General features: G+C 54.6%; 4 protein-coding genes across 4 annotated transcripts; 1 reads left to right on the forward strand and 3 right to left on the reverse strand.

The window, feature by feature from the left end:
• Positions 1–318: 318 nt before the first annotated feature.
• Positions 319–1,869, forward strand: GCG54_00003139 (Multifunctional cytochrome P450 monooxygenase; the record flags this gene model as incomplete). The annotated part of the gene is made up of 1 exon (XM_045403217.1): positions 319–1,869. One exon carries the CDS (start codon positions 319–321, stop codon positions 1,867–1,869), a length of 1,551 nt encoding a protein of 516 aa, XP_045270120.1.
• A 189-nt stretch (positions 1,870–2,058) lies between these two features.
• Positions 2,059–3,852, reverse strand: GCG54_00003140 (Vegetative incompatibility protein HET-E-1; the record flags this gene model as incomplete). The annotated part of the gene is made up of 2 exons (XM_045403218.1): positions 2,059–2,289; positions 2,818–3,852. The coding sequence occupies 2 exons, from the start codon at positions 3,850–3,852 to the stop codon at positions 2,059–2,061; spliced, it is 1,266 nt and encodes a 421-aa protein (XP_045270121.1).
• Positions 3,853–4,294: 442 nt separating this feature from the next.
• GCG54_00003141 (uncharacterized protein) lies at positions 4,295–5,946 on the reverse strand (the record flags this gene model as incomplete). The annotated part of the gene is made up of 8 exons (XM_045403219.1): positions 4,295–4,521; positions 4,578–4,648; positions 4,698–5,080; positions 5,154–5,221; positions 5,287–5,323; positions 5,405–5,589; positions 5,655–5,790; positions 5,854–5,946. 8 exons carry the CDS (start codon positions 5,944–5,946, stop codon positions 4,295–4,297), a joined length of 1,200 nt encoding a protein of 399 aa, XP_045270122.1.
• Positions 5,947–7,933: 1,987 nt separating this feature from the next.
• GCG54_00003142 (uncharacterized protein) lies at positions 7,934–9,348 on the reverse strand (the record flags this gene model as incomplete). Its single annotated transcript, XM_045403220.1, has 3 exons — positions 7,934–8,295; positions 8,352–8,886; positions 8,947–9,348. The coding sequence occupies 3 exons, from the start codon at positions 9,346–9,348 to the stop codon at positions 7,934–7,936; spliced, it is 1,299 nt and encodes a 432-aa protein (XP_045270123.1).
• Positions 9,349–13,499: the final 4,151 nt, after the last annotated feature.

A 13,499-nucleotide genomic window follows, 5' to 3' on the forward strand; every position in this document is an offset into this window, starting at 1 on the left:
TCCTTCGTCTCGAGGTTACCGTAGCCCACTAACCCCGAGACGAATGACGGCATTCAGTCAGCGCGATGCTCGCTAGAGCTTCTGCTGATAAACTAATACCAGCGTCTCTTCATTTACATGCTGAGCGGCCCTCATCATGTCTTCTCCGGACTTTGGGCCCAGGGTATATCGCCAAGAGCCTGGATCCGAAGATCTCTTCTCCTCGGAGGCAGAATTTCTATCCTTGACAGCTCCAGGACCCTCACGCCGGCTACAACTTCTGAGACACATGTCTATGATAACCTCCGAACCCCTCCCTTGACATATTTGCCACACGCAATGGCTCTGATCCAACTCGTCACCGTGCACAGCACGCGCCTCTTTGCGATCCTCCTCATCGCGGCTGCGGCTCTAGCTCTGCATAAGCTTATTACCCGGCGCGGCTCCGCAAAACGCCGGAACCTCCGGCTACCACCGGGCCCACCCGGCGAACCGATCCTAGGCCACCTCCGCGTCATACCGACCGACAATCCGGAGTATGCTTACGCCGCTTGGTCGAAGGAGTACAACTCTGATGTGTTGTACTTCAACGTGCTGGGACAGGATGTTGTTGTGCTCAACTCGGTCAAGGCAGCTGTCGACCTGCTCGACAAGCGCGGCGCGAACTACTGTGACCGCCCCCGCTTTGTGTTATTCGAGGAGATGGGATGGAAGAAAACGTTAACATTCCTGCGATGGGGCCCCGAGTTCCGCATGCACAGGAAGATTCTTCAAAGGAGCTTTCAAAAATCAAATATTCAGGTTTACCAAGACTTGCAGGAGAGAGAGGCCAAAACCCTGGTTGAGGGAATCCTGAAGCAACCCGAGGCTTGGGAAACGGCGTTGAGGAGGTTCGCCACTGCCATTGTCATGAACATTGGTTTTGGGGTCGAGGTTACAAGCGACAATGACCCATACATTCAAATGGCCATCGATGCATCCTACGCTCTCGGCCACGGAGGGGCGCCAGCTGGCACTTTGGTTGATTTCTTTCCATTCATAAAGCACCTCCCAGACTGGCTTATCAGAGATCGCTCTCTCAAGTTTGCCCGGGACTGGAGGTGGGCCATCCGGCGGATTCACGACGCACCATATGCCGCTGTCACAGCACAAAAGTCCCCCGAGCACAGTCTGATCAAGATATTGCTCGACCAGAGAGAGACACAGTTGAAAAGCGGTTTCTCAGATCTATCAGAGGACGACATCAAAGGCGCTGCAGGAGCTGTTTATGCTGCAGGGCAGGATACGACTTGGTCCACTCTAGTGGTGTTCGTACTCAACATGGTTCTCCACCCTGAAATCCAGGAGAAGGCCCAAAGAATTGTTGACGAAGTCGTTGGAGAGGACAGACTGCCGACGTTTGAAGATCGGCCAAAACTGCCATATATCGACTACATCGTCCAAGAGACATTACGGTGGTGCCCTGTATCACCAATCGGGGTGCCGCACCGATCGTTACAAGATGATGTTTACGAGGGAATGTTCATTCCCAAGGGATCGCTGGTTTATGCTAATGCACGTGCAATGACTCACGATGAACACACATACTCTGATCCTGAATCGTTCAATCCTGATCGGTATATCCCTGTCGAGGAGGGGGGCCTTGGTGAGCCCTTTCCTACGGGACAGTTTGGTTTCGGTCGAAGGATATGCGTTGGGAAGCACCTGGCGGAAGCCAGTGTGTGGATCGTGGTTGCATCTATGCTGGCAACAATGAGTATCAAGCAAGCAACCGGTCCTGGCGGAAGAAAGATCGTCCCTCGAGTTGAGTTAACCAATGGGCTAACTAGCCACCCGAAACAGTTCGAGTGCCAGATTGTCCCAAGGAATAGAAGCAAAACATCTTCATAGGTTGATACCGAGTCACTGGGACTAAAATAAACGTCGAAATGAGTTCAATGCGGCTCACTTCTATTTCATCATGTGCTTTCTTCTCAATACGAATATAGCCCGCAACCGAAGCGGGTAGCTCTCTTCCTTTATTTACGGCCTCCATATTGTGAAACCCCCTACTGGGTGGGCTCGAAACTTCCTCGACATTTACGGGCTCCATACGGCACCTGTTGAGCTCTGCGATGACCCTTCGCTGCCATTCGTGACATGGCTATCCACGACGAAATTCGTCACCGCCTTCCTCGTGTCATCCTGGGGCGTTATCAATAACAATCTGACTCTTGCGCCATAAAAGTACGGAAGCTCATCTCCCCAAAACTGGGCGCGCAACATCCCCTTCACAAAACCTCCCATTCGATCAAAAGCCACGTCGCCGTTCTGTTTTATTTCGCGCATAAAATCCTCCTTCATTGCTTCTGACTCCTCAGATGGAGCTGCCGAAGCCTGGTCTGTTGCAACATGGAGTCGGCAAATCCAACCACTCAAGCTTTGGCCCATTTTTGCCGTTACGAATCCGAGATAAAGAGATATTCGCACTTCTTTTTGGTTTTCGTCCAAGTTCGTAAGGATATTTGGGATGTAAATATCGTTAATATTGACGGCTCCGTCTTTATTTACCATGTCCAGCCATATAATTCTGTCGTGGGAGTCGGTTGCCAGCTGATGAAATCGAGCCCATGCAGACTGTAGCTTGGTTGACCCAAATACTGGTAATATACCATATCTTCCAGCCCAGGGTGAGTCTGTCAAAGTCGACGTTTCCACCTTCACCCAGGCCGGAATTGGCAATGGCCTTTCCCTGGGTTTATGCCGGACAACGAGCGATTTTCGTTTTGAAGATCTCAAAGGTTCAAATAGTCCACGTCGAATCATGAGCGGATTAGGTGGAAACGGCTGCCTTGAAACGTATAGAGTTTGCCCATTATCGTGGCCGGAGACCTGGATCCATGCCTGCGCTCCCTCGCTGTTTTCGACATCCAAGGCGACAATGTAGCCTGCCATACCTGTGTATAGCATAGGGAGTTTTATCGACAGGCCTGCGTTCGTCATATGATACGTAGAAAGGCCTCCGGTTTCGTCGAGATTTGAATCTCTCCGTCGAAACCTGTGGGAGTTTCTGAAGGCCAAAGGCGAAGGCGCGAGGAAACTGGACCAATGCGCTGGTATGATTGGGTAGATCCATTCCCAGCAAAAGATGGTGTGGTCGTTATCCGACTTAATAATCTCTTCCTGGAGTCTTGTGAATGCCTTCATGCCCTCTCCGTATAGCAAAGGCATACTGATGTCGAAGAGGCCCAGCATGCAATAGGCAAGATCTTCCTCGCGAGTGACTTCCCGTTTCGAGAGCCAGGACATCTTCGTTGACGCGCCGGCAGATGAAGGCGACATGGTACTATCGTTGATGAGATAACCACGGTCGATGCCAGTGGCATGGTGTATTTCATCAGACAGTGACGTTTCTCGGCTTCCGATGCTGGTCCAGTCGTATGCATAGAACACAACGCTGGTTGGGGCTAAGAGTTCCTGTAGGGTCCATCCTCGAGTGAACCAGCGACTTTCTCTGAACCGCTCCATCAAAGCATCCCTGTCGCTTTCGGTATTTGTCGTGCCCGTGGGAACATCCACCAAATATGCATAGCATATGTGGGACTGGGCGTACCACCGGTACATGGAGTTGATAGCCTCAGATAACTCTGCTGAGCTCGTCTTGTCAATGCAGTTCGTGTCAACCCACAGCCATTCAAGTCCATCGGCCTTCGCCTGCTGACAGGCTCCGTAGATCTTCGAATAGCCGGCTTTTCTGGATGCCTCTTGTAGGTCTTGCCATTCCTGAAACGACACCTCTGCATCTCCCCAAGTATGGGACAGTATGGCGTATGGTGGTATATCCGACCCTGAGAACTCCTGGAGCTTGAACGAATTTACGTCGATGAGGCGCATTGTGATTAATGAGGCTTGCCGTAAGTCGCCGGTCTCGCATCTGGAAAAGGCAAACGACCTCGTGGCCCGGCCGGGATATTGTGTAAAGAAATAAGAGCTTTTCGTAGCCCCAGACGCGAACCTTCTGAGCTTTAATGCTGAGGGTGAGAATCAGGCGTCGTTGGGTAGGTAAAAATCAGTGGAACCACGGTTTTTCCTTGTCGCCGATCCCGAGGCGGGCTTCATTGGGGCCACGCATATGCAAGTGGGCGGGACGTCTTCTTAGGTTAGGAACCCTCCGGCCAATCAAACATTCTTGGCTTTTACGCAATATTTTCTTCAGCGGTCATAAACGTCATGGGAAGGGCAAACTGTGGGGGTATCCTGCTGAAATTCAGACGCATTTTATCTTGTGTTCGCTTCAACAACATCCCTCCATCTGCCTTTACCTGACATTGGGTATTTATGGGCTTATGTCTACTGTTTCACACATCTCCCGTATTGGCGTCTTTGGGTGGAAAATCATGCCGGGGCTTCTCTCTCGTATCTGATCCGAGCCTAGCTTGACGCCCTTATTGTGCCGCCGCAGGATGACTCCCCAGATAAACTGGCGCGTGTTCGGTATGCACGCTACAAACACCGCAACGTAGACCTCGATGTCGGTCCACATGGCGGCTGGCATGATGAACGCTGAAGAAGCCATGTTAGAACCTGTCGTAAGAACTCTAGTGTCGATGAGGGCTCACCAGTTGGGTTGAGCGGGTACTTAGCCAGCTCTTTGATCGTCAATATCCGAATGATGCTTACTACCGTGAGGCTTTGAGCTGTTAGCAGCTACTCACGACCCAGGGCCAGGGAAAGCTTACAAAAGTCCTAGGCTGAACATGGACATCACGGCAATCTTCTTGCGCCGCTTCATATTCAGCCCCCAAATTTGCGTGGCCGGCAGGCCGAGCATCCACAGGTCTAGGGCAACGTTTATGGTGCCCTGCCCCATGCCAGTGTGCTCTATGCTGATGCAATGCCCCTCCGTTTCTCCCGTCCAGAAGGTCCAAGCCAAGTTGATGGGTTGGCACTGAAAGAGGGTGATGAGCAGGTAAATGATACCGACGGAAAAGTTGAAGGCGTGCGTGCCCCAAACGACGCGTCGAAACTTTTCGTCGGGGAAAATTCTGAGGTACATGAAGAGAATCGAGGCTTTCGCTAGGGTGATCGTGCAGTGATAGAGGACCTGCAAAATGTAAAAGTTCTGTGCGAGTGTTAAAAGAATTCCTCCTACGAAAGGGGGTGTCTCAGACTAGAGCTTTTGGAGGTTCACATACCAAGAAAAAGTGCGTAATCTCATACGGAGTGAGACTCCAGAGATCTCTTCCAGCTCCAAACTTGCCCCCTGTATACACGCATTAGCGAAGCTCTGTGTCCAGTTGGCGTTTAGTCTCTGCTCTCATCACTCACATAGCATGTCTGCAGAGAATAGCCCAAGCAATACGCACTGAACCTTTAGTCAGCTGAACCGTCTGCCACATAATCCCTTGAGGGCTCATTTATACGTCGCGATATGGGGCAAGCTCACGTATGCCAGCACGATAGTGGTGTCGTCCGCCCCCCATGTAGCCAGTCGGGCGATCTTAACGGACACACGAAGTATGACGGCCAGCGTGGGAAGCAAGGCGAACAAAATAATACGGGGCACTACCGTTGCGCCGAATTCGTCGTGTAGCGAGAAGTCACATGCGTCCTGGGTAATCTTTTGCGTCACTGCGTAAAGAGGTGAGAGAGTCAGCCGGTGACTATCCAAGGAATACGAATCCTGACATTCTTACCCAGGGCTTCCTTCACGGAGCAGCTTGCGGCAGCACAGCTCTCGACAAAATGGAGGAAGTCGGCGTCTTGACACAGACATGCCTGGTCGGTTGTGCTGCAATCTGAATTGGTGAGGCCTTCTATCAGGCATGGTAACTGGGGGTATACGTCTCAGCATGATCCCGAAAGTGAACGACCGCCGTACCATGGGTGTCTTACTGTGCAGTTTGGGTTATCATAGAGACGATCGATCTGTGCGAAGGTCGCCAAGGCGAGTGATAGAACGAGAAGCAGCAGCCGAATCGTGTACATGGCTGCGGCTCAAGAGTGAGGGAAACCTCACGCGTCAGACGGCAGGTTCCTCACTGCCGGTCGACGTGGAAATTCGGCAGTCGTGACACTTTGAACGTGGTTGTTTTTGACGAAAAGCAACGCGGGTTTGTCGTTGCATGAAGATGGAAGTTTGTAAAACGTGATGTTGACTGCCGATAAATCCTATCTAGGACCAATTTCAAGCAAGACACGGAACCCCCACACGTGCTGCCCCGCCAGCCCGCTATCGGCATTCCTAGAGCCTCTTCGCATGTGGCGGGCTTCTCTCAAAAGGCCCCCTTGTCGCGTGGCTTGCGCCCTTCAGCCAGACAGAGCTTCTACTTCGTCCTTCGTGTGGCGCTGAGTAAGTGGTAGCGGCAGGCGTCGGGGCTGCCAGGGGACGTCACCGGATGGAGACTAGCCCAGCCGAGCGAGGCAAGAGCTTTACACTAAATGCGGCGTCTACATACCCAAAGAGGAAAATGCCACAGTTAACCCCAGGATGTTTCCGGGGATGCATCTTCGGCATCTTGATCGAGACCTCAAAGGAAGCGCCATTGTCGGCGGAAAGGGCTGAAAGAGCATCACGCCTCTTTGCAGGTTTCGCCGGTCTCCTCACCGAATCGCCGACCCCGGCTGGGCAGCCATGGGGATTAGACCAAAGCTTCATGCCGGGCGGTGTCGTTGAGAGTGTACCGTTCAACCGTCGATGCGCACGCCGACTCCGCGGGCTGAACCCGTGCGCGCTCCAGATCTTACTCGCCGCAGCCCTCCTACGATATCATAGGGCAAAGCCCTAGCACCATTTGTATAGAACCCTTTTACTGGGCGGATGATGTTACTGTTAATAGAACCACGATAGAGTCACACTTCCCATGATCGCGTCCTTGAGATTGCTGTTCCCTATTCAAAATCGTCAAGCTTGGGGGGCCGCACGACGGCCCCGACGTTAAGTGGATCCTCCGAGGAAATCGCCGATCGGCGCCGGGAACGAGTGGGTCTCGGTGCCACGATCCACTCCGCCTTGGCACGTCCCGGAGATCTGGAAAGCGTCCCGCTCCAGGCCTTGTTTATCCCGCCTGCACACCCACCGATCGGCGCCTAATCAATCTCACATCTATGTTTCCCTGCTTTTTGCCTGCCATCTACCTTACTACCCTGCATCACTTCCCCAGCCCCCAGTGTTTCTTCCAATGAGCTGTAAGGTTGGTGGTCCACGCTCGATTCTTGTTTTCTCTCCGCAGATTCGCATTCTACTTTGCCATCTCACCTTTCCCAACCCAAGGAGCTTTTACGACGCTGAAACCTCGCCCGTCACCCTCCGCATCCGCATGACAGCCGCGCGCCATGGATCGAAGCTTAGCCGTTCTCTCGGAACACCGCGCTCAGTGCATTTCAGCCGTGCTCTTCGGCTTGGAGGTTCCTCACCCTCGGGCCCAAGCGTGTCTTCCATGCACATGGAAAAATGCGCAGCATTTCCGACTTAATGGATCCAAACAGAGAGAAAAGCTTACGGTAAAGTCAACTTCGCCAAGAACAAGCGCTCGGAAATCTTAAAATATTGCTGATCAATGTTTGCCCCCTTCTTTGGGGAGCTTCCTGTTATTCATTGGGAGTATCTGATTATTAAGCTCGGGCTGTGTTTCTTCATTCGCTTCCCCAAAGCCCCAAAGCTTCCTTCTAGCCAAGGCTCAAAATTCATCCCAAGTATCCAAAAGACGGCGACATGCTCATGTCAGTCCCAATCAGGCCCAAAGTCTCTCAAGCTCCCAAGGCTCGGAACTCCCCGAAATTCTTGGCTCCTCGCCCCAATTATGCGAGGACACCTGAACATACGCAATGTTGCCACCTTGATATGCCTGTTCTCCGATACAGCAAACGCATAATATTCCCCAAAAGCAAGGCGTGATAAAATTCTATTCGCTGTGGATATTACAACCCCCGTTTCATGCGCCCGCTAAGCCAAAAGTCCGCTTTCGTGAATATCTTATGCAGCATCCTCCACCGCGGCGAATCGCTCCTCGGCCATGGAAGCCTCGGGGTCGGTCCAGTTGACGGGCTTGTGGATGCGCAGAAGGCGCAGGAAGTAGTCCTCGATGACCAGCAGGTTGAGGAGGACGCCGTTGCAGTTCCACGCGATGCCGCAGACGATGGCGCCGGCGACGGCGTCAAGGACGAAGTGGTTCGCGGTCGCGACGATAGCGGTGAGGATGAGGGCAGGGTAGGACATGCCGGCAGCGACGATGGCGAAGCGCTTCCAGGGGCGCGAGCGGATCGAGGGGAGCGGGAGGGTGGCAACGGTCAGGCCGATGAGGAGGGAGTAGCCAAAGTGCAGCGAGGGCATGGCAGCTGTAATCATGTCAGTAACCCGTGAAAGAACAGGACATATCGTGTGTTCGACTTACCATATTGGTTGCAGAACTTGTTAGTGGTCCAGACACTGCTCTCGCCGTCGGCGCTATGCACCGTGTCCACGAACCCGAAGCTCTTGGCCTCGCCGGCATCGGGGCCGTTGTAGGTGGGGTCGCTCAGCAGGCGAGGCGGCATGCAGGGCCACAGGGTGAAGACGACGAAGGCGAGCAGGTTGCAGGTGGCCATGGTGCGACGGCGGGCCTCGTACAGCGCAGGGCCGGCCGAATTCCACCTGACATTCTCGTTGCCGCCAAGCTTGGTGGAGATGGCGCGGCGTCTGCGGGTGGTCGTGACGAAGTACAGGATGACGAGGAAGAGGATGGTGCCGGGGATGTGGATGAAGGAGTAGATGCGGTTGATCCAGTGCATGACGGTGGGCAGCTGGAGGAAGTACTGCTGGACGGGCACCTCGATGAAGACGTGCAGGCGCTGCTCGAGGTGAATGAGCTGCAGGGCGTGCTTGCGGGCGACGTCGACGGTGCCCTCGTTGAGGGTCAGAGCCGTGAAGGCCCGGCCGACTTGGTAGACCTAGTATCAAACAATGTTAGGTGAGGCTGAAGACTGCCAACAGAAGAAGGCCTTGCTTACCCAGTAGATCAGGGCCCAGTACCATGCCTCCACCAAGAACGGGAACTTGCGGAGCACGCGGGAGAGGAGGCGATCCTTGAACACTCTGGTGTTTGGTGATGATACCATGCGCTGGTACCCAAAGAACTTGATCCGTCGCATGCGTCGTGGCGGCTCCTCCTGCGGCGTCAACGTCGATGATGAGCTCCACGCGCCGACCGAGAGCAGCGACTCCTCCGAGTCGGGTGTTGAGTTGCCGGAGCGGCGCTCGTCGGAGCGCTTGTGTTCGACATCGTCAAAGTCGGATCCCCTCCACCCCAGGTTGTCGTAGGCGTTGCTATTTCCGGTGTTGCGGTTGAAGTAGGTCCCGCCGAATAGGAGGGTGATTACCACCAAGGGCTCTGCCACGGCACCGATACCCATATTTTCTGTCTCCTGCGCGGGTGTGTGGGTTTGTGGTGGTGGTGGTGAGGTCGAGTGTGGCAGATGGGAAAGAGGTGAAAGCTGATGACGGAAGAAACAGCCGACCTGATGGGGAAGTTGGTGATGACTGAGTGAGGAGTGAGGGAAACTGGAGACTTGGCTGCGTCCAGGTCCGCCGGCGCCGCTTCCTATATGAAGAGCGGGAGGCTCGGGAAGGGGGTGCGTTGGTTCTCCCGAGGCGGTAGCGGATGGGATGGGAATCTGACGGACGATGCCCACCGGGGAGTGGTTCGTTGAGGTCCAATGACAGACACGAGCGATCGGAAGGGGGTGCTTGTCGGTTACGTGAGATTAAGATTGGTCCCGAACTCCAAAGGGGGCGAACGGTGCTAATAAGCTATGCGACGTGGTGCTGCCTTGTATGCCTTATGCGGGTGATGGGGTGGATGAGGCAAGGTTGTAGGTGGATGAGTTGTTGAAGTAAGAGGAACAGAGAGTGGTGAAGGGAGAGCTGGCGATGGGGGAATATTGAATGAGACGGTACATAAGGTATGGTCAGCCAACATGCATCACACAGCAGCAGGCAGGAGGGCAGAAATCAGATAGGTAACGGGAAGCATGGGTGATGAGATGGAGCATGGTCGTAGGTAATAGCGACCATAATAGAACAGAACATTGGACATCGGCACAGTTTTGCGCACAACGGCCCTCAGCCCAGGCTCGGCACAACCCACCAAGCTGGCCCTTGTCGTCTTTTGCCCGACCCGACCGCGTATGGATGGGATGGATTGTACTTTGCAGAGTGCCAAAGAAGGCCAAGAACGCACAACAGTCGCAGACAAGGTTGGCGACCAGGGTTACCTCTGCCATTGCGCTGCGCAGCGAATCCCGCACAAATCCTCCTGAGCGGTCGTTCGCACCTCGCACCTCGCATTTCGCATTGCCTCCACTATGTCTCTGGCTCTCTCTTTTTGCCCATGATCACCTACCTATCCTTACTGAGCCCTGCCCTCCCCTCCTCCCACCTACCCGTCATGGCCTGGGGGGGACTAGACAACACCAGCCACTGTCCACATCAGCGGGCTCCGCAAGGCTTCCGTCCCTGGCCGATTATCTTTGGGGGAGGAAGGAAGGCAAAGGCAGATCGTCTGGAAAGCCGCGCACACTCGCACAAGGGCTGTCGCGTGGGCTGGGCAGAAAAGCTCTGCAAGGTCTGCTCGAGACCCTGTCCTTGACCACGGAATTCCACGCTGCAGCCAATGGGCGAACACGTTGTGGGCTTCTTTTCCCTTCTCATCTGGGGCCGGCGGACTGTGCTCCTGCGACATCCCTGACGTGGACGAATCGCCCGCCAAGTGCCGCGAGCGCCAAGACGAGGGTCACCTCTCTTGCTCACCCGTCTTCCGGTAGCGTAGGTAGGGAAACTTTGAGCGTACTTTGACGGGCACTTGCCGTGGGAATATGTTTGTACCCCGAAAGAACGGCTCCCAGCGGTGGTGGTTGGTGCATGTGCTTTTGTGGTGGCCAACGGTCTGGGATCTGCGGGAGCAAGACAGCAGGAACACCACGCAAACCAAACAAAAGAAGGGACGAAATGTCGCGTGCTCAAACAGCAGCCAGCAGCGGCGGACGGGACGGGTAAGCTTGCGTTGGCAGGTCGCCGTTTACCGCTCTGACGTGACGTATGGACAGAGCTTGAATTCCCGGTGCAAAGCGGCGAATTGAGAGCATGTTCATTCAAGAGAGACTTCTGCTTCTTCTTTCATGCTTCGAAAGGGCCGAGGGGCTACAAGCTTCCGTTTCGTCTTCTGTCTCTTCTTCTGACTCTGCGGCCTCCAGCCAAGCGATGTCACAGACAGTCCTCAGGAACGGTGAACCTCCTGTTGCCCCCAAAGGACGACAAGCTGCGACGTCTGGATAGGAAACGCGGCTCCGTCACTGGACGCGCGAGCCAGGGAAAGTGGGCACGAGGGATTCTTGATGACGGCAGCGGGCGACGAAGAGACAGCAATGAGATGAGCGACACCCAATCGCGCAGGGATGGGAAGGGGGGCTGTGTGGGGAGGACTGCATCCGCGACATCCGACAATCCGTCTTGTCGTTTTGGTCCGTTCGCCGTCCACTCTCCGCCGTTCCACCGCATGGATTTTTTTTTGGTGGTTATTTGTGGGAGGGGGATGGATGGGGTGCCAACACGGGCGGACGGTGGAATCCGACAAGAAGGAAAAGAAGCAAAGAAAAACTCAACAGCCAAGAGAGACATGACTTGGGAGAAGAGCAAAAACGCTGCCTGCCGCCCCCGGCTGCGCTCGCTCAATCTCCGCTCCGCTCCATGACCCCCTTTCCACTGACTCCAGCCTCTTTGTGGCATTTCTTGGGGCGCACGTTGGGACTCTGGAGACTCTCTGCAGTTTCATTCCCGGCGCTCGTCTGACGAGCACGCGACCACCTACCAGGCCCAAGTGCGGTCCACGTATTGCACACACGCGACATCGAATCAGCCAGTCGATAAGGAGGGCCAGTCGGTGAGATTGAACGGGTGGTGGGTGGTGGCAATTGGTGATGGTCGCCGACGAAACAACAACACGCGCTGCTGCTTCATCCCACGGGGCGTCGGTCTTGTTCAACACGCCGCCGCCATACTACCTTTGGGAGGAAGAGGAACCAGAAAGCCCTGCACCGATAGACACCGACTGCTAATTTGCGATTGCTGGCCGACGGGCTGATGGTGGGTGGCATGATGGCAGAGAGGGGCCGGGGCTGCCGCCAATTCAATGCGCTGGCTCGATGAGAAAATGTCTTGGCATACATCATCACTTTGGCGTCTTGGCGGTCCATCGAAACATATGCTCGGTCTTTTTCCCCATCAACAAACAGTGTTCGCCGAGCGCTGAATGCAAGCTGCTTTGCTTCCCCGCAAAGCACCGAGCTGAGTCTCTGAGCCCCGTCGATGTTTTGAAGTGTTCGAGACTCCGAATTCCTGCAATATCAAACAAGTCAAAAGCCTCTCATCATTGATGCGTGATGACAGGCGCTTATCAGATTGAAGGCAGCGGCCACTAGTCCTGTTCCGGAGTACACGCGTACACAGACTGGATCCCAGAGATCATCCGTCATATACGCGGTCTATGCAATCCACACGGTCATACCGCGTATTGCTTAAAACGGAAGCTCGAGCAGTGGCGTGCCAGACCCTCGTCGTCAATTACGGCAGATACCGACGACGGCGCCAAAAACTTTTTCCTCCTTACGCCGTCGTCGGCTGACATCGCCGCTAAAGCATGGCGGCCTTGACCATCGGCGAAACCATCAATCCCGGTCCGTCATTACGGAACAACGCAGGGCGGGCTAGGGCGGTTTATTGTAGAGTTCTGCTGCTCTGAGTTGCGGAAAACATCAGGCCTCCGCTCCGGATGCTCCGGGGCGCCTCAGCCCTACCCCGACCCCAACCCCGACATGACCTCGGCGTCGGTGAGCTAAACTTTCCGACCCTCGGTGCCGACCTGCTGATTATTATATCCCTCTCGTGGGCTTTGGAACAGGGGTTTTCTTGGCGGGGTCGATTGAAAATCCATTGATGTCGGACACTCGCCGGCGGAGTCGATGATGTGATGCCCTCAAATCTTTTCCGACCCGACTTCACTCAATAGTCTCTAGGCTCGCTGGTGATCGGTAAACACCAATGAAGAATTTGTCCGGAGGCCGCTCCGGCTCGTGATCCTCGTAATACCACGTGCATACTTCGCCGGTATCGAGTTTATTTTTAATGGAGACCTGTGGCATCCCGAGCATCCCGCAGGATGCCAAGACTCTGATCACCATCGCTTGAAGCTTGTTGATCTGTCGCCTGCCGAAGCTGACTGTACCCGCGCGCTGAGTCGTCTCTGCTGGTGCCAAGAAATTCACTCATAGTCTAGGCCGCTGAATTGCGGGCGCCAGTACTGCTGTTGCTGCTGCTGCGTTTCGGCCCCAAGAGGGCCCGCTCCATGGGCTAGCTCTGCAACCTGACGGTGACACGATGATGCCTTAGTAAAATCATCAAGCCCCCAAATCTGACGTCTGAATTGGTTAAGGGGCTTAAAGACTTTGTTGTTAACGCACCGCGGCTTGGTGCCACACATCAGGACAAGTTGCAACAGCGGCCCATGGCC

The sequence above is a fragment of the Colletotrichum gloeosporioides genome (assembly GCF_011800055.1).
Source record: "Colletotrichum gloeosporioides strain Lc1 chromosome Unknown consensus_9, whole genome shotgun sequence".
NCBI classification, from domain to species: domain Eukaryota; kingdom Fungi; phylum Ascomycota; class Sordariomycetes; order Glomerellales; family Glomerellaceae; genus Colletotrichum; species Colletotrichum gloeosporioides.